The sequence below is a fragment of the Aquarana catesbeiana genome, linkage group LG13, assembly GCF_042186555.1.
Source record: "Aquarana catesbeiana isolate 2022-GZ linkage group LG13, ASM4218655v1, whole genome shotgun sequence".
NCBI lineage: Eukaryota > Metazoa > Chordata > Amphibia > Anura > Ranidae > Aquarana > Aquarana catesbeiana.
In genome coordinates this window covers 159,226,386-159,253,215 of record NC_133336.1, presented here as the reverse complement: position 1 = coordinate 159,253,215, position 26,830 = coordinate 159,226,386, and the positions used below count along the sequence as shown (strand labels likewise).

General features: G+C 43.3%; 2 protein-coding genes across 5 annotated transcripts in view; both read left to right on the top strand.

Annotated features, from left to right (window-relative positions):
• Positions 1–26,830, top strand: part of FSIP1 (fibrous sheath interacting protein 1) — a 305,263-nt gene that overhangs the window by 255,614 nt on the left and 22,819 nt on the right. The gene's annotated exons all lie outside the window — the stretch shown is intronic.
• On the top strand, positions 13,487–19,006 carry LOC141116803 (uncharacterized). Its single transcript, XM_073609238.1, has 2 exons — positions 13,487–18,669; positions 18,845–19,006. The coding sequence occupies exon 1, from the start codon at positions 16,161–16,163 to the stop codon at positions 18,666–18,668; it is 2,508 nt and encodes an 835-aa protein (XP_073465339.1). The 5' UTR covers positions 13,487–16,160; the 3' UTR covers position 18,669; positions 18,845–19,006.

Below are 26,830 nucleotides of genomic sequence, written 5' to 3'. Positions count from 1 at the left end.
TCAGAAGTGTAAATGCAGTGTATCTACAGAATAAAAATATCAATCAGAAATATATAACGTAAAGATAAATGCCATACAGTAGATATGGGGGACCTTACACAAAGAGATCTCATACTCACATGTGGACTGAGCCAACATCTCAAAAGCCAATTAACCAACAGGTGACAGCAAGGTATGTTTGTCCCAGGAGCATAAATAGATGGGGTAGTTTGCTTTATTAAAAATCAATTAAGTAGTGCTTTCTGTTTGTGGTGCTCAGATACTGTTAAAGGGGTTGTAAAGTCAGAAGGTTTGTCTTAATGCATTCTATGCATTAACATAAAAAGTCTTCTGTGTGCAGCAGCCCCTCTCAGCCCCCCTTATACTTACCTGAGGCCCATCTATGTCCAGCGATGTCCACGAGTGTCTTAGCTTTCCGGGACTCTCCCTCCTGATTGGCTGAGATGCCATTGGCTCCTGCCACTGTCAATCAAAGTCAGTTAGCCAATCAGGAAAGAGAAGGGGTGGGGCCGAACCGCAGCTCCGTGTCTGAATGGACACACCGAGCTGCGGCTAGGCTTGGGTGACCCCATAACAAACTGTTTGCTGGGGGGCCCTCAACAGGAGGGAGGGGCCAGAAGCATAGAAGAGACACCTGACAAGAGGAGGATCTGGGCTGCTCTGTGCAAATCCACTGCAACAGAGCAGATAAGTATAACATGTTTGGTATTTTTATAGAAAAGAAACAAGACTTTGTGATCACTTTAAGGTCCATTTTAGGCTGATTTCCACCTGCCTCTGCAACCTGCTTACTTCTCCGGAATTGCTGGAATGGGGCTTTAAGACCGGTGTGCTTACAAGGGCTCCAAGAAAGATCATGGGGTTATTGTACCTCAGCCTTTTTCAACCAGGGTGCCCAGGTACCCTGGGTTGCCTTGAGGTCTCTTCAGGGGTGCCTTGGCAAAAGGCCGAACAATTGCCCAAAAATTTTATAGAATTTGATCAAGCCCAGGTTACACAAAGCACAGGTTTTCATTTTGCACCATTACAACCTTCCAGCCACTGGTGCCCTAACAACTAATGATGTCATTGGCTAATAAGGAGGATGTTAAGCACCTGCATAGCATCCTTGTTTGGCTTTTCCCTGCCCCTCTCCATCAGCACTGGGGTCACATTAGGTGAGTGAGGGAGAAGAGAAACACTGGAATCCTAGTCAGTACCAGTATGCAAAGGTGTATTTGATTTGGAAGAATAAATCACCTCTAACATTGGGTGTCCTATGTGTATATGGGGATGTCTGTGCGTTATAAAAAAACTGTTAGTTTAATTTTTTTTTTTTTTTTTTTTTTTAGAATGGGGTGCCTCGTGTATAATTTTAACCATTTCCCAGACGGCCCATAGTAAAATGACAGCCAGGGGGCTGGGTCATATGGCATCCTTCCAGGCATGCGCCCCACATTTTAGAATGGGGTGTCTCGAGATTGTACATAATTTTAACCAGTTTAACCAATCACAGCAATCAAATGCTGATAATGTAAATAATTGTCATGAATGTCACCCATTCATGATCCATTATTTACTATTGTGATGTAGTGATTACATGGTGTACAGGGCAAATCACAGAATCTCCTGTAACATGTGATTGAACCTGTGACCAATCTAAGCATTTTTTGCGCTATAAACAAAAAAAAAAAACGAGCGACAATTTTGAATAAAAAGCAATATTTTTTACTTTTTGCTATAATAAATATCCCCCAAAAATATATATAAAAACTAATTTCTTCCACAGTTTTGGCCAATATGTATTCTTCTACATATTTTTAGTAAAAAAAAAAAAAAAAAATCCCAATAAGCATATATTGATTGGTTTGCGCAAAAGTTATCGCATCTACAAAATAGGGGATAGATTTATGGCATGTTTATTAATATTTTTTTTTAATTATTATTATTAATGGCAGCGATCGGCAATTTTTATCGTGACTGCGACATTGCGGCGGACAGATCGGACACTTTTGACACTATTTTGGGACCATTGGCATTTATACAGAGATCATTGCTATAAAAATGCACTGATTATTGTGTAAATGTCACTGGCGGGGAAGGGGGTTAAACACAAGGGGGCAAACAAGGGGTTAACTGTGTTCCCTCAGCATGTTCTAAGTGTAGGGGGATGGGCTCACTAGAATATGACAGACATCATTGTTCCCGATCACTGGTCATGTTGCTAGGCAGAACACGGAACTGCCTTGTTTACATAGGCATCTCCCCGTTCAGCCTCTCTGTGCCACGTTCACGGGCCACCGCTGGACACTGAGTCTGCGGGACCTGGGGGCATGCGCCCGCTAGCCGCAGATGACGCAGCGACCTACGGGTACGTTGTTTTGCGCACCTGTGCCACTTTGCCGACGTCTATCGGCATGAGCCGGTCAGCAAGTGGTTAAGAGCCGAGGTAATATACCTCTTAGTGTTTTTCAAAAATATATTTACATTTCACTGAAAAAACCCTTCTGAAATACCGCATGAGCTATTTTTATGAAGTGATGTGGCATTTTAGTGGTAAAAGCTAACATTATTCTAATGCCGGCGCACGCCAGCATCCTTAACAACCAGTAATTACTGTAGTTAAGGAGTGGGCAGCCACCATGCCAGTACATCCTTAACAACCATGACTCATCTGCTGTCAGTGGGGTTCCCTGCTGACAGAAGAATGTAAACAAAAGAAGTGCCAGCATTCAAAAATGTACTGTAATTCTTTTCTATTTTTTTAATTTCTATTCTATTCTTTTCTATTATTTTCTATCCTATTTTTTTATTTTCTATTCCTTTAAAAATAAGAAAAAGTGACCTATAAGGAACAAATCACCAATTCTACCTATGCGCCACAGAAAACGCACTATACAAAAATGGTGAAAAAAAAATATATAAGTAAAAATATATACAAGTAAAATGTGACTGATATATCAATCTAAAAGTTAAATGATAACCTTATTCCTGCCACACAAAAAATTTAATAAATTCACCAAACTGGGAAGAGAATCACTCCATCTGCAGCTAATTCCAATGCATGTAGTCAATCCCGAGTGGATAACTCGTATGTGGGAAGACAAAGGAGAGCTGCAATAAGTTTTGAAATGCTTTATTTAAAACCACAGTTTAATAAAATACACTCACATTTTATCCACTTTAAAAAGCATTTGCTTTAAAATCTGTATCACCATCAAGCCTAAGTCCTAATGATATGAATGCCTCGGTTTAGCGTAGCGTATTTAGGGATGATGAATTGAACAGTGCGCCGTGAGATATTCAAAGCCTGGGATATTTTTCTATAACCTAACCCTGCTTTAACCACTTCAGCCCCGGAAGAATTTCCCCCCTTCCTGACCAGAGCACTTTTTGTGATTCGGCACTGTGTCGCTTTAACTGACAGTTGCGCGGTCGTGCAAGGTTGTACCCAAACAAAATTGACATCTTTTTTTCTCACAAATAGAGCTTTCTTTTGATGGTATTTGATCGCCTCTGCGGTTTTTATTTTTTGCGCTATAAACAAAAACAGAGCGACAATTTTGAAAAAAAACGCATTATTTTTTACTTTTTGCTATAATAAATATCCCCCAAAAATATATATAAAAAAACTATTTTTTTCCTCAGTTTATGTATGTATATGTATTTTTCTACATATGTTTATAGGGTTTTTAGGATGTCAAGGTTATAAATGTACCGTGACTTGGATAAATAAGATCTTTCACAGACTTACTACATTTTGTGTTTTGTTTGAAATTTACTTTTACATACCATGGTAATAACGTATCTATCTTTGATACATAATGAATAAATATCACACATTTTGTATTGAAATCGGGCCCACCCTGTCTTGGCCAGAGCTTGATGCATGGAAAACATTTACACAGCATGTATATCAGAAATCCAGTTTATTATACATACGTTGTTTTCTTGAGAAAGTCAGGACAAGTGTTGCAGATGACATATAGTACTGGTCTTTGGAACAAGTGCCTAGAGTTAAAGGGTTCATGTAGAACATAAAATGCAGAGGCTAAGACCTAGTTCTGTATATAAAATAAATCCATACAGATGTCTCTCTAGCACCCACCAGGGAAACTTGACTTGCTTATAAATTATAGGTAGTTCCTCACACAGGAAATAAACACAACAAAATCTTGCCGTTCAAGTTATATTTAAAACACGAATATAATCTTTATGGGTGTCATTTTGAGACAAACACAAGTGTTTCAGAAAATAAAATACACAGACGTGCAATTATGTCTCGCCACATACTGTTTAACATGAACCACCTCATTTTAGAAGTTTTTTCTGTTGCTTTTCGGCAGCCTGCAAATGTATAATCCCCCAGCAAAAAGGACATGTTGCTTTTCAAAGAAAACTAATTCTATAAACCTATATTATGGTATTTCCAGTGCTTTTGTCAGAACATACCAGCATTGAGTGCAAATAGAAAGAAGATAACTAAAAACAAACCCTTATTTTCTTTTAGCTATTTTAACTGATCGCATATGATGCCCATTCTATGTATTGGACATTGTAGTACATAACTCATTGTGGCTCCAATCATTTGCATGCAGTTTAACTGGAAACAGATTGCTGTGTGTTTTTTATTATATTAGTAATATTAGGGAGGATAAGGTGTCACTGCAATGTATAATGTTAAGGCGCTGGCAGCTTTATTGTTACATTCCAAAAACATATGTATTTCAAGTTGGCAATAATTGTAATATTGTGTGTATCTCAAGGGCCAGTACAGCAGTTTTACATTAGCATTTCATAGGCAATTCTGCCTATGTGTTCCAATAATATGACATTCATTTAACATAAGGTATTTAAATACAGTTAGATATAGTTATACGGGTGGCACACTGGTGTAGTGGGTAGCACTTTCACCTAGCAGTCAGAAGGGTCGCTGGTTCAAATCCCAACCACGACACTACCTGCATGGAGTTTGCATGTTCTCCCTGTGCCTGCGTGGGTTTCCTCCGGGTACTCCGGTTTCCTCCCACACTCCAAAGACATGCTGGTAGGTTAATTGGATCCTGTCTAAAATTGTCCCTAGTATGTATGAATGTGAGTTAGGGACCTTAGATTGTAAGCTCCTTGAGGGTAGGGACTGATGTGAATGTACAATGTATATGTAAAGCGCTGCGTAAATTGACGGCGCTATATAAGTACCTGAAATAAATAAATAAAATAAATATAGTTCATACTGCTTTGTAAAGAGTGGTCATTGCAGAACCAAAAGAGAAGCCCAGCAAGTAATATAGAGTGATAACTTCCTTTACTCATCAAAACTACAAATTCCCCTCAGCAAGATACATAGGAGAAGTTCAGAGGTATCAACTACAACCTTGTCAATGTGTCATAGTGCCTGAGGGTCCTCTCAGCCACCCTTTGGGATTGGCAGGTTGCATTGTCTAACCCTGCTTACATTATTGTAATTAAAAAATTAAAGGGTAACTGTGCTATTTATCTAAATCACACAGGACTTGTACTCATGGACCATGAGTTTTATGCAGGCTACATTCTGGTGACTAATAAAAGAAAAAAAAGAAAAAAAAAAGGCGCCTCTAAGTGCAGAATTAAAACTTTTAATATCCCCAACAAGATTAAAAACACTTACAGAATCAAGGATAAGAGGCATAACATGGATGTATGAAGCAGGTGATCCGGCATCAGGAGGTCCCAGTGTATCACAGCTTTCCAGGGATAATGATATGCAGCAGCAGAAGGTCCCAGGATAACCAGCAGGTGAACACCCCAGGCTCTGGGAACAGTGGTGAAGCAATCGAGTCAGCGTGGAGCATGAATCCCGGAAATGATGTCAGCGGGAGGGGACAACAACCAGCATGGACCGCAAACAGGAAATATGTCATCAAAATGGGACGTGTTTCGGAACTACTGATTGGTTCCTTCTTCAAGCCAATGATAACAGGTTTGTAGAAGTTGAGCTTCTTATAGTCTATGGGTGGAGCTGTGGGTGGGGCTATGGGCGGTGATAAGGGAAGAAAAACAATGCTGCAGCATCCCAGGAAGTAGTGTGATCCATGGGCATAGAACTGCACAGTAAACATAAAGACAGAGCGGGATGCAGCCCGCACTTGAAAAACGGCAAGACAAATACAGCAAGACATTACAAAAGTATATATAAGGAAAGGAACTTAAAATCAATGAAAAAATGTATCTAAAATGGAACAAAACGGTCAAACCGTACATTGCTCCTCAATAGCAGATGCCACTAAAAATTAATCGTTTAAAAGACGATCACTGGATCAATATATGGGGATAACAAACAGAATAAAGTACATAGGTATACATGCGTGTGCATGCATGCGCAGACACAAGAAACAACCACAGACGCAAAAAAACAACAAAAAAACGCATAGATGCAAAAAACCGCATAGATGGAAAAAAAAAATGCATAGATGCAAAAACAAAACTAAAAACGCATAGATGCAAAAAAACTCATAGATGGAAAAAAAATGCATAGATGCAAAAACAAAACAAAAAACGCATAAATGCCAAAAAATGCATGGATGCAAGAAAAAAAAAAAAAAAAAAACGTCCATTAAATGAATCATTATGCGCACACGCATGCACACACACATGCACACATCCTATAGGAAAAAACTAATACAATTGGCCAATGGAGGACACACCTAAGGGGAATATGGGCACTGTATAATGAACATACATATGAAGATGAGGATGTAATGGTGAATGAAGTTCTAAATTATGGCACTGATCTCAAAATCCTCATTTAACCCTCCAGGGGCCAAAACATTCAAAGAGAAAATCCAATGCATCTCTCTCTGTGACAAAGCTTTCGGAAACGCTCAGCTGGGGGGAGGTCTCTAGGCATCGCCTCAATAACCCAAACCATTAGACCATCAGTGGATTTGTTATGGTATTCGAGATAGTGCCTAGGGACACTATGGGGTTAATTTACTAAAACTGGAGCACTCAGAATATGGTGCAGCTGTGCATAGTAGGCAATCAGCTTTCAACTTCAGCTTGTTCAATTAAGCTTTGGCAATAAAACCTGGAAGCTGATTGGTTTCTATGCAGAGCTGCACCAGATTTTGCACTCTTCAGGTTTAGTAAATCAACCCCTATGAGTGTCTAATCCAGTGTTTCTCAGCTCCAGTCCTCAAGGCGCCCCAACAGGTCATGTTTTCAGGATTTCCCTCAGATGAAACAGCTGTGGTATTTACTAAGGCAGTGAAACTGATCAAATCACCTGTGCAAAATAATGGAAATCCTGAAAACATTACCTGTTGGGGCGCCTTGAGGACTGGAGTTGAGAAACACTGGTCTAATCCATCAGTAATGAAACGGCGATGTTCGCCAAATCGCTTACGTAATGGTCTGATAGTACGCCCAACATAAAAAAGTCTGCATGGGCATGTCAAACAATAGACTACATGGTCAGAAGAGCATGTGTGAAAGCCCTTGATAGGGTATGTTTTACCTTTCACACAAAAATCCTTCTGGCCATGTTTAACAAACCGACAGGTCTTACATAGCAGCTTTTGATACATGCCGAGATGGCTAGAAAAGTTGGAAGGGAATAACCTGGGAGTAATGGCTTACCTTTAAGTTTACTAGGTGCCTCCTTACTTTTAATATTAGGGGCCTTTCTATAGGCAAATTTGGGCTTATTAGATAGGACAGGAAGAATGTGCTCGTCCTGAAGCAGCAAAGGCCAATGCTTCCGCACGATACCCTCCATCTGTCTGTAACGAGAGTGAAATTGGGTAATAAATCGCAGATCATCTTTATTGTTGTCAGCATGGGTGAGAGGATGTGGTTGCATCTCTGTAGTGAGAGTAAGCTGTTTGCACAATATCAGCTGGAAATTCTTTGTCAAGAAATTTATCTTCCAAGATCTTACTCTGGATGTCATAGTCACTGCTTCTAGTACAGTTCTTTTTGAGCCTACAGTATTGGCTTTTAGGTTTGTTATTAAGCCATTGGGGGTGGTGGCAGCTTTTATAATGAAGAAAAGAGTTTCCCGCTATTGGTTAGTAAAATTCCTAGCATGGATCACCTTTCCAGCGAAGAATAGTTCCAAGTCAAGGAAGGCCAACTTTTCCTCATCCATGACAGAGGTAAAATGCAAACCCATATTATTATTGTTGCAATGTGCAACAAAATCAGAAACTGTAGATGCATTACCATCCCAAATGATGATCACATCATCTATATACCTGCCATAAAAAATGATGTGGGAAGAGAAGGGGTTGTTATGTCAAATATGAGACGATTCCCAATACCCCATGGTAAGGTTCGCATATGAAGATGCAAAGTTTGTCCCCATAGCTGTCCCCTGTAGGAAAAACTCATTGTCAAAATTAAAATAGTTATGGGTGAGACAGAAGGCAGTAGCCTCTACAGTAAAGGAGGCTTGCCTGGGATTCAGCATGGGGTCCTTACACAAAAAGGATTGTATGGCACATAGTCCCACATCGTGCGGTATAGAGGTATACAGTGATTGAACATCAAGGGAAACCCACAAATAGGTGGGTTCCCAAGAATATGGGGAGAGAAGTTCTAACAGGTGGGTGCAATCTCTAATATATGACTGTAGGGATTGGGCAAGTGGCTGAAGGAACTGGTCCACATATTGTGAAAAACCACTTGTTATGCTTCCCATGCCTGCAACAATCAGTCGTCTGGGAGGATTGACTAAATTTTTATGCACCTTAGGCAGGTGGTAAAAGTACGGGGTATAATGAACAGCCTTAACCAAAAAAGAAGCTTCCTGCTAAGTAATAATAGTGCTGGTTAAGTGCATCCTTAACCAGTGACGTGGCCTCTAAAGTAAACTGGGGCAATGGGTCAGTCTTTAACTTGATGTATGTGTTGGTATCTGACAGGAGTCTAGTCGCCTCTGCGACATAATCGGCTCTATTTTGTACAACTATTCCCCCACCTTTATCCGCAGATTTAATAACTAAATCAAAATTGTTGCCAAGGGCATCGAGAGCTTTCTTTTCAGAATATGTAAGATTATGAACCATCTTGTTTTTACTTTTGGCTGAGTTGCACATATCCTGAATCTCTGCATATACGATACGATAAAAGGCATCAATGCAGGAGCCCTTAGACTGAGTAGGGTAAAAAACAGATACAGGTCTTTTTTTTTGTGTTCTGAATGGGTGGGGAGGTCATGAGGTACCGAGTATACAATATTTGATCATTGTCCTCAAAGGGGGGAACAGAGGTAGGGTACTCACTACTAGATTCAGTATTATGGGAATAAAGTTCTTCTAGAAGAGCCAAGCAAACATGGTCATCATGAGTCATGATGTCATTACGGGGAGAATCAGCAGGGATGGAATTGTCCATAGAGTGGTCGTTGTTATGTTTAGTGGACTGTATATTGAAGAAACTTTTTAGGGTAAGGCGACGTATAAACTTATTCACATCCCTAAATAAAAGGAAGGTATTGAGCTGAGTGGAAGGAGCAAAATTAAGACCCCGACTGAGTAGTGAGATTTCATCACTAGTCAGAGAGTGGGTGGAGAGATTAAAGATTTTTATAGTGCTCTCTTTTTTTCTGGGGTCTGGACTTGGATCTACCTCCTCTGCCCCGGCAGCCGCTACTTCGTGTTTTCTTTTTAGAGGTTTGGTCCAGGGGAGGTCTAGTACTAAAAAAGAGACCGCAGTGGGGTCAGAGAACTGGGCCCTCGCAGTTCCTGTGTTTGGACCAAAGGAGACAGTTTGGACCAAAGGAGATAGGCAGGGTGGATGATGTTTGGTCCATAGGGATAATGGGCATTGATATATTGGTGCTAGTTTCATCAATACAAATAGAGAAGGATGGGGGGGGTGCCAAATGAGTGGATACAGGAGGAGAAAGGGGGCCACTATGTGCCTGAGAAATTGGGACTGAAGGGGCCACTAGTTTATCCCTAAGCTGTAAATCTACAACAGGTGTAGGTGAAATGGCAGGTGTTGAAGGTGGTAGGGCCATTGTATTATCTCTCCTATATATTATCTCTCCTGCTTTGGGGGCATAGGGGGCGCTCTCCCACGTGCCATTGCTATCGGCCGGTGTGTGGCTAGGGTAGCGCGAGGGTTAATGTCCATAAGGGATAGGATATCAGATGTGCGTTTCCATGAAAAAATTCTATTTTTACTATAGTCCCCCAAATCTCTATGGAATTTTCCCAATTTATTTTTTGTGAGAAGGTCTTCTCTCCTATTAATTTTTTTGGTGATGGTGGACAACCAATTTGTGGGTAAATGGGAAGTCAATTTGGAGATTTGGGAAAAAAGTATCTGTATCTGATGTACTAGTTGCTCATATTTAATACGTCTCTGTGTTACAATGATTTGCATCCATTTATTGGTACAAAATTCAGAGATTGAACACCATTCTTTCTGTTGTGTAGGAGCCAAAAAGGAACAAGTTTTTAGAATCCACAAACCTCTGGGGGTAATGTGAGCAGATAGATATTTATGAAGAAAGAATTCATCCCACCACTGCTGATTAGCAGAGGTGATCAGTTTCTCCAATCTCTGAAACAGGTGACATAAATCACCATATTGTATATGATTAAATAGAGGGAGTGGTTTAAAAAAATTATTAGGAAAAATAGCAAGGAGTTCTTTGACTCTAGAATGTTTCAGTGAGTCAATCTCCTGCAAAAGATCCATAAGGATGTAAACTGGCGACAGACAAACAGGACAAAAAAATGTGATAGACTCACAGCAGGGTAAGGTGTGGGGGAGGGGATGGGTTCAATCTTGGTATAAAACTGGGTATATGACACAGTCTGCTAGAGGATAGTCCATATATTCAGTGCAGCAGCCTATAAAGTTGCTTCAAACAAAAATCCAGATAAAACGTATGTCAAGGGCGCTCAGAATGTCAGGACCAGACAGATAGTGTCTTTATTGGATGGATGAAGTGGTCTTCAAACACTTAGGGCTGCACTCAGAGGGAAGCAATCTCTAATAGAAAACAAATAAAAGAAAAAAAAGGCGCCTCTAAGTGCAGAATTAAAACTTTTAATATCCCCAAACAAGATTAAAAACACTTACAGAATCAAGGATAAGAAGAGGCATAACATGGATGTATGAAGCTGGTGATCCGGACAGACAGATGGAGGGTATCGTGCGGAAGCATTGGCCTTTGCTGCTTCAGGACGAGCACCTTCTTCCTGCCCTATCCAAAAGGCCCAAATTTGCCTATAGAAAGGCCCCTAATATTAAAAGTAAGGTGGCACCTAGTAAACTTAAAGGTAAGCCATTACCCCCAGGTTATTCCTTTCCAACTTTTCTAGCCCTCTCGGGCATGTATCAATGCCGCAAGCCGCAATATAAGACCTGTCGGTTTGTTAAACATGGCCAGAAGGATTTTTGTGTGAAAGATAAAACATACCCTTTCAAGGGCTTTCACACATGCTTTTCTGACCATGTAGTCTATTGTTTGACATGCCCATGCGGACTTTTTTATGCTGGGCGTACTATCAGACCATTACGTAAGCGATTTGGCGAACATCGCCGTTTCATTACTGATGGATTAGACACTCATAGTGTCCCTAGGCACGAATACCATAACAAATCCACTGATGGTCTAATGGTTTTGGTTATTGAGGCGATGCCTAGAGCCCTCCCCCCAGCTGAGCGTTTCCGAAAGCTTTGCCACAGAGAGATGTATTGGATTTTCTCTTTGAATGTTTTGGCCCCTGGAGGGTTAAATGAGGATTTTGAAATCAGTGCATACTTTAGAACTTCATTCACCATTACATCCTCATTTTCATATGTATGCTCGTGGTACAGTGCCCATATTCCCCTTAGGTATGTCCTCCATTGGCCAATTGTATTAGTTTTTTCCTATAGGATGTGTGCATGCGTGTGCGCATAATGATTCATCCAATGGACGTTTGTGTGCGTTTTTTGGCATCTATGCGTTTTTTGTTTTGTTTTTGCATCTATGCATTTTTTTCCATCTATGCGTTTTTTTGCATCTATGCTTTTTTTGTTTTTGCATCTATGCGATTTTTTGCATCTATGCTTTTTTTGCATCGTGCGTTTTTGTGTGTCTGTGGTTGTTTCTTGTGCGCGCATGCATGCACACACATGTATACCTATGTACTTTATTCTGTTTGTTATCCCCATATATTGATCCAGTGATCGTCTTTTAAATGATTAATTTTTAGTGGCATCTGCTATTGAGGAGCAATGTACGGTTTGACCGTTTTGTTCCATTTTTGAATTTTTTCATTGAGGTTAAGTTCCTTTCCTTATATATACTTTTGTAATGTCTTGCTGTATTTGTCTTGCCGTTTTTCATGTGCGGGCTGCATCCCACTCTGTCTTTATGTTTACTGTGCAGTTTTATGCCCATGGATCACACTACTTCCTGGGATGCTGCAGCATTGTTTTTCTTCCCTTATCACCGCCCATAGCCCCACCCACAGCTCCACCCATAGACTATAAGAAGCTCAGCTTCTACAAACCTGTTGTCATTGGCTCGAAGAAGCAACCAATCAGTAGTTCCGAAACGCGTCCCATTTTGATGACATATTTCCTGTTTGCGGTCCATGCTGGTTGTTGTCACCTCCCGCTGACGTCATTTCCGGGATTCATGCTCCACGCTGATTCAGATGCCGCGATTGCTTCACCAGTGTTCCCAGAGCCTGGGGTGTTCACCTGCTGGTTATCCTGGAACCTTCTGCTGCTGCATATCATTATCCCTGGAAAGCTGTGATACACTGGGACCTCCTGATGCCGGATCACCTGCTTCATACATGTTATGCCTCTTCTTATCCTTGATTCTGTAAGCGTTTTTAATCTTGTTTGGGGATATTAAAAGTTTTAATTCTGCACTTAGAGGCGCCTTTTTTTCTTATATTTGTTTTCTATTAGAGATTGCTTCCCTCTTTGAGTGCAGCCCTAAGTGTTTGAAGACCACTTCATCCATCCAATAAAGACACTATCTGCCTGGTCCTGACATTCTGAGCGCCCTTGACATATGTTTTACATACATTCAGGTGCCTGGACATTGGCAAAACTTGCTAGGACCACCCTTACTGCACACGCATATAACACCGCCTAATCCATGCAACTCCAGTTTTTTGCTAGCGTGCTTAGTTGATGAACCTGTTATCCTCTGGTAAAGTATTTTTCTTTTAAATTTATTTTTTTTTCTCTAAAGCTTCTGTCAAGATCTAACTTCTTATTCCCCTGGGTTGTTTATCAGTTTCCAGATTGGTGACCCTCTGTGTATACCTTGAGGACTGTACCCAGACCCCACTATGGGGACCAGCCTGTAATGTTTGCTTCAGGCACTGGATACTTTTTTGGGCGGTCACCTTGGCAGTCTGTAATGTTTGCTTCAGGCACTAGATCCTGTGTTAAGTGCTCACCTTGGCCTGAAATGCAATGTATGTAGTTAGCCAAAAGGTGCTATTCAGGTCCAGGCTATTTCTGTGGTTCTCTTTGTCCATCATTAGGTAAAACAGGGTTTTCTCCCTTCGTCTTTCAGGACAGCACCTGGAGAGAGCGCAGCTCCACCCACTTTCCCAGGAAACACTGCAGTCAGTTTCTTTAAAGACCGGACACTTCCACCATGGCCTCAGTTGTAGTGTTTCCTCCGCCATGGTGGAAGCGCTGCAGGGAACCAGGGGTGTGCTGCGCTTTCTCCAGGTGGTGAAGGTTAGGGCATACCGGATCGTTTTTCTTCTTTTCCAAAGACAGCCCAGCATCCTCCCTGACGTGTGGGGGATTCTCCGGTGCCTCCTCCTCTTCATGCTCGGCGAGAGCCAGGCTGCGAGGGTCCCGCTCCTACAGACCGGTGGCAGGGCTGTGGAGTAGAGCGGCGTCTATTCCACGGGCCGCACGCCTTCCGGGTTCGGATGGCAAGCGTGTCATTTCCGACCGGGGGCGGGGCCTCGAGCGGCGCGACGCGGCTTCCGGTTCCGGCCGCTGGAACGCAGGAGGGGGGGGCGGTCTCTATGGCTGATTTCATTTCCGGCCCTCACAGCGGTGAGCGGCCCGGGAAAATCAAATAAAAGAGCACAAACGCCGCTGTGTGTCCTGTCAATAATGGAGGACGATCAGGCGGCGGTGGCAGGAGCAGGAGCCACAACAATCAGCCAGGCTCAGGTAAGCAGGGATACTGGTCTCTGTCTTTTACTCTATGGGCATTCATAATGTTTAGTTATTATCCCTTCCCTAAAAAAAAAAAAAAAAAAAAAAAGGTGGGGAGCCTGCAGATCACTTGGTCCTGAGTACTAAAGGAGGGATAAGTGATTAATTATGTTTTAAGGTGGATCTGTGGGGTGATTCACCGGCTGTGGAACAGATCATAGGTGTTAAAGGGTTAACTTCCTTGGTGGTGTTTTTTTCTGTGTTCCTTATACAGCATGTAAACTGTTGTTTGTGAAATATGGTTCAGCTATTGTCTTTTTTCCCTTGGGATATTGCAGAAGGCTAAGGAAAAGACCAAGCATGTCTCCCCTATTGTTAAAAGGAAGTGTCCCTCTTGCAAGGGGTTACTGAGGGATTCCTGGCCCAAAGTATTATGCAGATCTTGCATTACGGACATAGTTAAGGAGGAGACAGCTCCTGCTAGTCCTGCAGCTCAACAAAGCGAATTGCTAAGCTCTTTCAGGAAGGAACTGGCAGACACCTTTGAGTCTTTCAGGTCCTACCTAGATAGGCGTCCAACGGCGCATAGCAGTGTGGTGCCACATTCTCAATCCTCTGTTTCAGCATCCAGAGGGGGCAGCGACTCAGAGGAGGAGGAAAGTAACATTTTACTAAATTCGGAGGAGGAAGCAGAAGAAGTAAATGAAGCTTCTTCTCCTTCTTCTAGGTACAAGTTATCCCTTGAGGAGGTAGATGATTTACTAAGAACAATTCATACTACCCTTAACATCACAGAGGATAAGGCTCAGCTATCCCTACATGATAAGATGTTCCAAGGCCTCGGGGAGGAAAAACACAGGGTTTTTCCTGTACATAAATTCCTATCAGAGACCATTAAAAGGGAGTGGAAGGATCCAGAGAGAGCCCCCTTCTTTTCTAAATCCCTCAAGCGAAGGTTTCCGTTTGATGAGGATAGCTCGCATATTTGGAATAAAAAGCCAAGACTAGACGCAGCCTTTTCCCAGGTATCTAGGAATACTGACCTGGCCTTTGAGGACATGGGTATCCTTAAAGATACCATGGACAAAAAGGCAGACTCCCTATTAAGGAAGGCATGGGATTCTTCTTTAGCAAATTTGAAGCCTGCCATGGCCTCAACTGTGGTAGCCAGAAATCTGGAACACTGGCTGGAGCAGCTGAAGATCCACATTGAGGCAGGGACGCCTCGCAAGGATCTGCTAGATACGCTACCGGTGTTATCAAAGGCGGTAGGGTATATAGCAGATGCCTCAGCGGAGTCAATCAGGATGTCAGCCAGATCCACAGCTCTGATAAACTCAGCTCGCAGGGCGTTATGGGTCAAAACATGGACAGGGGATACTGCTTCAAAGACAAAATTATGCGGTCTACCCTTTGAAGGTGATCTAGTGTTTGGCCCTGGGCTGGAAGCTATTCTTGACAGAACAGCTGACAAAAAGAAGGCTTTCCCTATAAAGAAGAAGGTACTTCCGCAAGGCAACAGAAATTTTCGTGCTTTTCGAAAGACCCCAGATACCAAAGAGGCAGGCTACAAAAGGCCTTGGAAGTCTCAAAGAGGGAGGGGTAAGTCAGGAGTACTTTTTCGCCCCCCAACCACAAGCCCAAAAACCCAGTGACGGTCAGCCAACTGTGGGAGCAAGGTTACAGACCTTCTTTTTACAGTGGAAGACTATAACAAGCAGCCAGTTTATCCTCAGGACCATCTTGGAGGGTTACAGGCTGGAATTTTCTCAACCTCCTCCTGTGCGTTTTTACATAACCCAGGCTCCCCGAGACTCAGAAAAGTCACTAGCAATGACAGCTATCCTGAAGGACTTGATGCTACAAAAGGTGATAGTGAACGTACCCCCTGGGGAATTAGAACAGGGGTGCTATTCACACATATTTCTTGTGAAGAAACCGTCGGGAAAATTCAGGCTCATCCTGAACCTGAAGATTCTAAACAAGACTATCAGGTACAAGAAGTTCAGGATGGACACAATATTCTCAGTAAAGAATCTCCTGACCCCGGGATGTTTTATGGCTTCCATAGACCTGAGAGATGCATACTTGCATGTACCAGTAGCGTCAACATCTCAGAAACACCTAAGGTTTGCGATAAAACTGGGGGAATCTACCCTTCATCTCCAGTTCAGAGCTCTCCCTTTCGGGCTGTCATCTTCTCCGAGGATTTTTACAAAAGTCCTGGCGGAGGCCTTGGCCCCACTCAGAGTAGAGGGGGTATCAGTCCTGCCCTATCTGGACGATCTACTAATTTTTGCCAAAACAAGGGACCTGTTAGTGAGAGATCTGGAAAAGACAATGAGACACCTGGTAGGTCTAGGATGGATAATCAACGAGGAGAAATCAAACTTGATTCCATCTCAGACCATACTATTCTTGGGTTACACGATAGATTCCATCCAGGAGAAGATTTTTCTCCCCGAAGGGAAGAGGGAGAAGCTTCAGGAGGCAGTGAAGAAGACGCAGACAAATATGCCAATCTCCATAAGAGCAGCTATGTCGGTCTTAGGGCTACTCACTGCGACTATTCCAGCGGTGCAGTGGGCACGTCTACACGGAAGGGAGCTCCAGCAGACAATTTTAACGAGTTGGTCCTATGGAGAGTCCCTAGAAAAATTAATAAGGATACCTGCGCGGGTTCAGAGGAAGCTTTGGTGGTGGAGAAATCACTCAAACCTGAACAGGGGTCTGCTCTGGAGTTTTCCTTTGCAGAAAAGATTAACAACAGACGCAAGTTCCTGGGGTTGGGGCGCCCACCTGGACGAGCAGATGGCTCAGGGGAGTTGGACAGACTGGGAAGCCAGAAAGTCCTCCAATTGGAGAGAGCTGAGGGCTATTCTCTTGGGTCTATGGGCCTTCGAAAGAACAGTCCGGGGCCATCATGTTCAGGTCCTATCGGACAATGCCACAGCGGTGGCCTATATATCAAGGCAGGGAGGAACAAGGAGCAGGGCTCTGCTATCCTTGGCACTCCAGATTCTAGCCTGGGCAGAAGACAGGCTAAACTCCATAACAGCGATACATCTGAAGGGAGATTTAAACCTTATGGCAGACTTTCTGAGCAGAGAAAGAGTACTGGAAGCAGAATGGAGTCTAAATGTAGAGACTTTTCAACAACTAACAGAAAGATGGGGAATGCCCCAAATAGATCTTTTCGCATCCCAAAAGAATGCAAAAACAGAGGCCTTCTTCTCACTGAACAGGCAGGATCAGGCAGAGGGATTGGATGCATTAGCGCAGCCATGGAAATTCCAGTTGTGCTACGCCTTTCCCCCCTTTCAGATGATCCCCTTGGTCTTAAGAAAGCTACAGAAAGAGAACACGACGATGATTCTGGTGGCTCCTTTCTGGCCCAAACGGGCTTGGTTCGCAACAATACAGGGGATGGCGGTGGAACCTTATTGGGAGCTTCCGCTTCGGAAGGACCTCCTAACGCAGGGCCCCCTTCATCACCCAAATACCCAGCATCTCAGGTTGACAGGTTGGTTACTGAGGAGCAGATGTTAAAAAATAAGGGCCTTTCAGATAAACTGGTCTCTACCCTGCTGAACAGTCGTAAAGAGGTTACCAGGGCCATCTACTTCAAAACGTGGAAACGATTTAATAGCTGGTGTGCGATTAGGATACTTTCGCCACAGGAAATCGCTTCAGTGCTAGAGTTTCTCCATGAGGGAATGGAGATGGGGTTGGCAGCTAGCACCCTAAAAGTGCAGGTAGCTGCATTATCGGTTTTTCTTGAGAGGCAGTTATCAAGGGAGCCGCTTATTGTTAGGTTTTTCAAGGCATTGGCCAGAGCTAGGCCAATACCTTTTAAGTTTTTTCCTAGATGGGACCTGTCTGTGGTTCTGCGGGGTCTAATCAAAGGGCCGTTTGAACCTCCAGAGGAAGCGTCAATCAGGCTATGGTCGTTAAAAATAGTCCTGTTAGTAGCAGTAACTTCAGCTAGGAGAGTAAGCGAGTTACAAGCTCTTTCCATAAGAGAACCCTTTTGTTATATTTTTCCAGACCGGGTAGTGCTAAAAACTGACCCGGGTTTCTTGCCAAAGGTGGCATCAGCATTTCATAGGGAACAAGAGATAATTCTCCCTACCTTTTGTCCTAACCCGTCCAGTGCTAAGGAGAGGTCTTTCCATTCCCTGGACGTGAGAAGGTGTTTATTACATTATATAGAGATAACGAAAGATTTTAGAAGATCAGATTCGCTCTTTGTTCTCTTCTCTGGTCCACGGAAGGGGTATAGAGCATCCAAAAGCACCATAGGTAGATGGCTCAGAATGGCCATCAGCGAAGCTTATAAAGCTTCAGGAGCAGAGCCCCCTAAGGGGGTAGTAGCCCATTCAACAAGGGCAGTAGCAACGTCCTGGGCGGAGAGGGCAGGGGCTTCCCCGGGTCGGATCTGTAAAGCGGCCACGTGGACAAGTTTCTCCACCTTCACCCGCCACTACAGGTTGGACTTGCTATCAGCAGCGGAACAGTCGTTTGGCAGGAAGGTCCTGCAGGCGGTGGTCCCACCCTAGAGTAAGTACTCTTTTATCATCTCCAGGTGCTGTCCTGAAAGACGAAGGGAGAAAACCCTAGTTAGACTTACCGGTAACGGTATTTCTACGAGTCTTTCAGGACAGCGCCGATGACCCGCCCTAAGTTTTGAGGTTGTAAGATGTGTTATTGCTGTGTTCTGCTTATCTAATTTCAGCATGGCTGGAGGTACTCTATGAACAACTGAGGCCATGGTGGAAGTGTCCGGTCTTTAAAGAAACTGACTGCAGTGTTTCCTGGGAAAGTGGGTGGAGCTGCGCTCTCTCCAGGTGCTGTCCTGAAAGACTCGTAGAAATACCGTTACCGGTAAGTCTAACTAGGGTTTTCCTGACACTGGTTCCTGGGTTTTAATAATTCAGTGTCCAGTGTTTAGCACACTATTCTTTTTAGACAGAAGATTTGGGAGTTATTCACTTTATTGTGGTCCCCCCTGCTGTTTTGTCTCTAATGCTTCTAAATGTAAGTAATCTAAATTGGCATTTTTTTTACTCCTACGTAGACTTATGCTGGAAATACATGGATCGAAATTCAGGTGGTTCAGCAGGAACTAAATGAATTTCGATCCATGTATGAGCTAGGTGGTTGTACACAAGTCAATCTATCGATTGATGTGTTCATCCAGCCTGTCAGGTTTTTACCGAATGGCCAGTGCCACCGGCTATAGCCAGCAGCACTGATCATTGTATTCTGCCAGTGGGGAAGGCTCCACACTGGCAGAACACAATAGGAGTGATTCCCCCATTCATTTCGAAGTCCCAGGAGGATGTGGCAGCTGTATCATACTTCCTGGATTACACCATTTCTGCTGAAAACACACATTGCTGCACTCCTGCTTCCATATTCTACAGAGCCACAGGAACATGGTCATGGCTTATAGCAGCTCCTGTATATGGACACTTAAAACTCCATTCTGCACTCTGTTTCCTACTGAGTATCCTTTCACTTAGCAATGGCGGATCACAGATGCAAAAAGAGCTGGGACAAAAGAAAAACATGAGTTCTGCAGATGGCCTACAGAAAACACAAAACACCGCTCAAGGTGATAACTCTTCCTAGAGAAAAGTCCTATTATGACCCTGCTTCCCTCAAATGACTCTAGCTTCCTCTCAGGCTTGCACCAGGTGGCCTGTCTCACAAAAGCAGATTTCTCTGTCTGTGTCTGAATTCTTTGGAAAACTTTTGATGCTTCTAGGACCTTCGATTTCTTCTGACCCAAATTGCTACACATCTGCTATTCTCCCTAACCTCGCTCAGGAATCAGAGGTGGAACCATCTTTACTTGAGGATATTATGGTGAAAAGTATTAAGGGCCCTGATATTGTAGTGGAGATTTTTACTTTCCCTGCATTTTATGGGGTAAATGCTAAGGCTTCACACCAAATATTTTCTACTGTGGACACATTGATGTGCTGTGCATTAGTCTATGCCTAACAGCACCTGACTCTCTGTAACTGAAACAAGCCCCTATGGGCACTAAGAGACAGGTTAAGTCAAAAAAGACTTTTCCCCATACATGCACAGATTGTGCATTTTATTAGGACTTTCTCACCCCTAAGAAGGTTTTTACTCACATCGCCTGGAGTACCTGGGTCTAATCTTGACACAGACCAAGCCAGAATCCTCTTTCCTCAGGAAAATTTGCTTCCCTAAGGTACCACATGCCAACTCTTAGGTCAAAATGCCTGCCCTGACCTTGGCTTGCTATCCGGCTCTGCTTTGCTTCATCCATCCATCCATCCGTTTATGACAGTGTCTTGTGGTACTCCCCTAGCAAGCAGGGTGAACCCGGGCGTTGTTACCTGGGGTCAGCACGCAGCTAAGCCCAAACCCTTGTGAGGGAGTCCCTGGCAGATTACCGACTGGCCCTTATGCCCCGTACACACGGTCGGATTTTCCGATGGAAAATGTCTGATCGGAGCGTGTTGTCGGAAATTCTGACCGTGTGTACACAAATCCGACGGACAAAGTGCCACGCATGCTCAGAATAAATAAAGAGATGAAAGCTATTGGCCACTGTCCCGTTTATAGTCCCGACGTACGTGTTTTACGTCACCGCGTTCAGAACGATCGGATTTTCCGACAACTTTGTGTGACCGTGTGTATGCAAGACAAGTTTGAGCCAACATCCGTCGGAAAAAATCCTAGGATTTTGTTGTCGGAATGTCCGAACAAAGTCCGACCGTGTGTACGGGGCATTAGACTCCAAGCCCTGGGGATCCCATGTCACCTGCTCGCCTGTGGGCTCACTGTAGTAGTACCGTTACATGGGGTTTACAACTCCCTTATTGTCCAGGGATCACAGATGGTACACAGACATACTCAGACTTCTTTCATAAACACCTTGGCCTCTTCTAAACAGACCAGACTTACTGGCCCAAGGCCCCATGTTCCATCCTGCTTCTCAGTCACTGGCTTAATGGTGGGGCTGTTGAAACCCAGGTCCTAAAGGATAAGGGTATTTCTGACTCTGTTACTCACACCTTACTCAGATAAGATACAATTTACCATTGCACATGGAAGTATATCTGTTCCCTTATTGTTATCTTACATGCACAATACCAGATACTTTGGTCTGTGACACAGTGTATGTGTAGTGGTCACCATGCTGTATGTTAGTAGGTGAACCTGTTTATTGCAGTCAAGTTTATATGCAGCTCCTGTTGGTCTAGTTAACTCTGTCCCTTCTGGTCAGGGGTTCTAATGCTAGTTTTAGCTCAGGGCTCAATAACCAGCTTAGGCTAAATCCAGGTTAAAATCCAATATCCACTTCTAGTAGTTAGGGCCAGTTGCATGACAGATTAGATGCTACTAGGGACTAAGCGCAGAGCAGATGGGCCACACCAAGGTTTCTGCTGGTAAAAAGCTGCGTTCCTGGCAGGTTGGACAATGGCTGGGAGGGTAAGCTCATCACCACAGATCTTGTCCCTGGGTTTCTGACACCAAAATGAATGCCGCATCGTGATCATCCTCAAGGGCCCCTGCAACTGGTCTTCGCTGCAACATTCATCTTGCAGTATCTTTATTGATAACTATGTAAAATATCTCACAAAAGTGAGTACACCCCTCACATTTATGTAAATATTTTATTATATCTTTTCATGTGACAACACTGAAGAAATCACACTTTGCTACAACGTAAAGTAATGAGTATACAGCTTGTATAACAGTGTAAATTTGCTGTCCCCTTAAAATAACTCAGCACACAGCCATAAATGTCTAAACCGCTGGCAACAAAAATGAGTACACCTCTAAGTGAAAATGTCCAAATTGGGCCCAAAGTATCAATGTTTTGTGTGACCACCATTATTTCCCAGCACTGTCTTAACCCACTTGGGCATGGAGTTCACCAGAGCTTTACAGGTTGCCACTGGAGTCCTCTTCCACTCCTCCATGAGGACATCACGGAGCTGGTGGATGTTAGAGACCTTGCGCTCATCCACCTTCCGTTTGAAGATGCCCCACAGACGCTCAATAGGGTTTAGGTCTGGAGACATGCTTGGCCAGTCCATCACCTTTACCCTCAGCTTCTTTAGCAAGGCAGTGGTCATCTTGGAGGTGTGTTTGGGGTCGTTATCATGTTGGAATACTGCCCTGCGACACAGTCTCTGAAGGGAGGGGATCATGCTCTGCTTCAGTATGTCACAGTACATGTTGCCATTCATGGTTCCCTCAGTGAACTGTAGCTCCCCAGTGTTGGCAGCACTCATGCAGCCCCAGACCATGACACTCCCACCACCATGCTTGACTGTAGGCAAGACACACTTGTCTTTTCACTCCTCACCTGGTTGCCACTACACACGCTTGACACTATCTGAACCAAATAATTTAATCTTGGTCTCATCAGACCACAGGACATGGTTCCAGTAATCCATGTCCTTAGTCTGCTTGTCTTCAGCAAACTGTTTGCAGGCTTTCTTGTGCATCATCTTTAGAAGAGGCCTCCTTCTGGGATGACAGCCATGCAGACCAATTTGATGCAGTGTGCGGCGTATGGTCTGAGCACTGACAGGATGACCCCCCCACCCCACCCCTTCAACCTCTGCAGCAATGCTGGCAGCACTCATACGATTATTTCCCAAAGACAACCTCTGGATATGACGCTGAGCACGTGCACTCAACTCCTTTGGTCGACCATAGCGATGCCTGTTCTTAGAGGAACCTGTCCTGTTAAACCGCTGAATAGTTTTGGCCACCATGCTGCAGCTCAGTTTCAAGATATTGGCAATCTTCTTATGGCCTAGGCCATCTTTATGTAGAGCAACAATTCTTTTTTTGAGATCCTTAGAGAGTTCCTTGCTATGAGGTGCCATGTTGAACTTCCAGTGACCAGTATGAGAGAGTGAGAGCAAAAACACCAAATTTACCACACCTGCTCTCCATTCACACCTGAGACCTTGTAACACTAACGAGTCACATGACACCGGGAAGGGAAAATGGTGAATTGGGCTCAATTTGGACATTTTCACTTAGGGGTGTACTCACTTTTGTTGCCAGCGGTTTTGACATTAATGGCTGTGTGTTTAGTTATTTTGAGGGGACAGCAAATGTACACTGTTATACAAGCTGTACACTCACTGCTTTACATTGTAGCAAAGTGTCATTTCTTCAGTGTTGTCACATGAAAAGATATAATAAAATATTTACAAAAATGTGAGGGGTGTACTCACTTTTGTGAGATACTGTATACCTATGTATATGAGCACAATTCTACCAGGACTCTTGTTGGGCCTTTTTGCTGATAGTCCTCTTTGTACACTGGATGTATGTACAATTATTCTTTTCTTACAGTAGCTAGAAAAAGTATGTGAACCCTGTGAGGTAGGAACATAAGCCCAAATCATGATGTTCCCTCCACATACTTCATAGTTGAGATGATGTTTTGATGTTAGTAAGCTGTGCCCTTTTTGCACGATACCCAGATCTTGTTTCATTAGCCCATAAAACATTTTCCCAGTAGCGTTGCAATTTGTCAAGGTGCTATTTGGAAAACTTCAGGCACGCAGCAATGCTTTTTTTGGGGAGCAGCAGCTTCCTCTGTGGTGTTCTGCCATGGACACCCTGCCTCTTCAAAGGCTTACATATGGTAGACTCAGACATATAAATGGGAATTGTTACCTGTATTGTCCCTTGGGAGCCATCCTGGCTGGGCACCCACTTCTAGGAAGAGTAGCCGCAGTACTAAACTGTCTCTATTTATAGACAATTTGTCCAACTGTCCAACTGATGTTTACTGACTACGCTTCTGGTTACCTGCTTATCCGCTATCTGTCTTCACCATCAGGAGCTCTGGTGAACATTGGTTAGTACTTAGACTCCACACTTCAGGTGACTGCCTGTGTATCTATCCTGCTGGTCGGTGGTAGTTCTGCTTCTGCTATAGCAACTGGTCTTTGAGCCTGACCCCTGATCGTGACATTATAATTGTTTGTATGTTATCAGCTTCAGCACATTGTGTTTGTCTATTGCTGTGACTTAGATGAGGATTAGATCACATATTATAGCAACTTACTGCAGAAAAACAGTTAATTCCAAGGGGTTCACATACATTTCCTGCTTCTGTATAAAAAGCTTGTATTATTTCCATACTAGTGTGTATCTACAGTATATACAGTGAGGGAAAAAGTATTTGACCCCTTGCTAATTTTGTACATTTGCCCACAGCCAAAGAAAAGATCAGTCTATAATTTTAATGGTAGGTTTATTTTAACAGTGAGAGACAGAATAAAAACAAAAATATCCAGAAAAAGGCATTTCAAAAAAGTTGTAAATTGATTTGCGTTTTAATGAGTGAAATAAGTTTTTGATCCCCTATCAATCAGCAAGATTTCTGGCTCCCAGGTGTCTTCTATACAGGTAACGAGCTGAGATTAGGAGCACTCTCTTAAAGGGAGTGCTCCTAATCTCAGCTTGTTACCTGTATAAATGACCTGTCCACAGAAGCATTCAATCAATCAGATTCCAGTCTCTCCACCATGGCCAAGACCAAAGAGCTGTCCAAGGATGTCGGGGACAAGATTTAGACCTACACAAGGCTGGAATGGGCTACAAGACCATCGCCAAGCAGCTTGGTGAGAGGGTGACAACAGTTGGTGTGATTATTCGCAAATGGAAGAAACACAAAATAACTGTCAATCTCCCTCAGTCTAGGGCTCCATGCAAGATCTCACCTCGTGGAGTTTCAATGATCATGAGAACAGTGAGGAATCAGCCCAGAACTACATGGAAGAATCTTGTCAATGATCTCAAGGCAGCTGGGACCATAGTCACCAAGAAAAAAATTGGTAACACACTACGCCATGAAGGACTGAAATCCTGCAGCGCCCACAATGTCCCCCTGCTCAAGAAAGCACATGTACAGGCCTGTCTGAAGTTTGCTAGTTAACATCTGAATGATTCAGAGGAGAACTGGGTAAAAGTGTTGTGGTCAGATAAGACCAAAATTGAAACTCTTTGGCATCAACTCAACTCGCCGTGTTTAGAGGAGGAGGAATTCTGCCTATGACCCCCAAAACACCATCCCCACCATCAATCATGGATGTGGTAACATTGTGCAATGGGGGTGGTTTTCTGCTAAGGGGACTAAACAACTTCACTGCATCAAAGGGTCGATGGACAGGCCATGTACTGTCAAATCTTGGGTGAGAACCTCCTTTCCTCAGCCAGGGCATGAAAATGGGTCATGGATGGGTATTCCAGCATGACATTGACCCAAAACACACGTGGATAAGGCAACAAAGAAGTGGCTCAAGAAGAAGCACATAAAGGTCATGGAGTGGCCTAGCCAGTCTCCAGACCTTAATTCCATAGAAAATATGTGGAGGGAGCTTAAGGTTCAAGTTACCAACGTCAGCCTTGAAACCTTAATGACTTGGAGAGGATCTGCAAAGAGGACTGGGACAAAATCCCTCCTGAGATGTGTGCAAACCTGGTGGCCAACTACAAGAAACGTCTGACCTCTGTGATTGCCAACAAGGGTTTTGCCACTGAGTACTATGTCATGTTTTGCAAAGGGGTCAAATACTTATTTCACTGAGTAAAATGCAAATCAATTTAAAACTTTTTTGAACTGCGTTTTTCTGGATTTTTTTAGTTGTTATTCTGTCTCTCACTGTTAAAATAAACCTACTATTAAAATTATAGACTGGTCATTTATTTGTCAGTGGGCAAACGTACAAAATCAGCAGGTGTTAACCACTTCACATCCAGGCCATTTCTGACACTTCGCTCCTACATGTCAAAAATCATCATTTCTTTGCTATAAAATTAGATAGAACCCCCAAACATTATATATGTTTTTTTAGCAGAGACCCTAGAGAATACAATGGCAGTCATTGCAACTTTTTATCTTGCACGGTATTTGCGCAGCAATTTTTCAAACGCGTTTTTTTTTTAAAAAAAACAGTTTCATGCTTTAAAAAAAAACAAAACAGCAAAGTTAGCCAAATTTTTTTGCATTGTGTGAAAGATGAAGTTACGCCGAGTAAATAGATACCTAACATGTCACGCTTCAAAATTGCACACGCTCGTGGAATGGCGCCAAACTTTGGTACTTAAAAATCCCCATAGGCGACGCTTTAACATTTTTTACTGGTTACATGTTTTGAGTTACAGAGGAGGTCTAGGGCCAAAATTATTGCTCTCGCTCTAACGTTCGCGGCGATACCTCACATGTGTGGTTTGAACACCGTTTTCATATGTGGGCGGGACTTACGTATGCGTTCGCTTCTGCGTGCGAGCTCACGGGGACAGGGGCGCTTTAAAATTTTTTTTTTTTTTTTTATTGTTAATTTTACTTAAAAATTTTTTTTTTTTTTTTTTGATCACTTTTATTCCTATTACAAGGAATGTAAACATCCCTTGTAATAGGAATATGACACGATCAGTCCTCTTTACAGTGAGATATGGGGTCAATAAGACCCCACATCTCACCTCTAGGCTGGGAAGCCTAAAATCAAAAAAAAAAATAAAACGATCGCCGCTTCACAGCTGAAGCGGCGCCGTTTTTTTGAATGCAGAGGCCGGGCGTGACGTCATAACATCGCGCCCGGCCTCCGAACGATCATAGAGACTCCGGCGACCATCTGGTCCGCCGGAAATCTCTATGGTGAACATCCGGCGCCGGCGGATCCGCTATCCGACTCAC

Bases quoted from the DNA above. Each gene is read 5' to 3' on its own strand.
- LOC141116803 (XM_073609238.1), top strand. From the start codon at position 16,161: ATGTTTTATGGCTTCCATAGACCTGAGAGATGCATACTTGCATGTACC.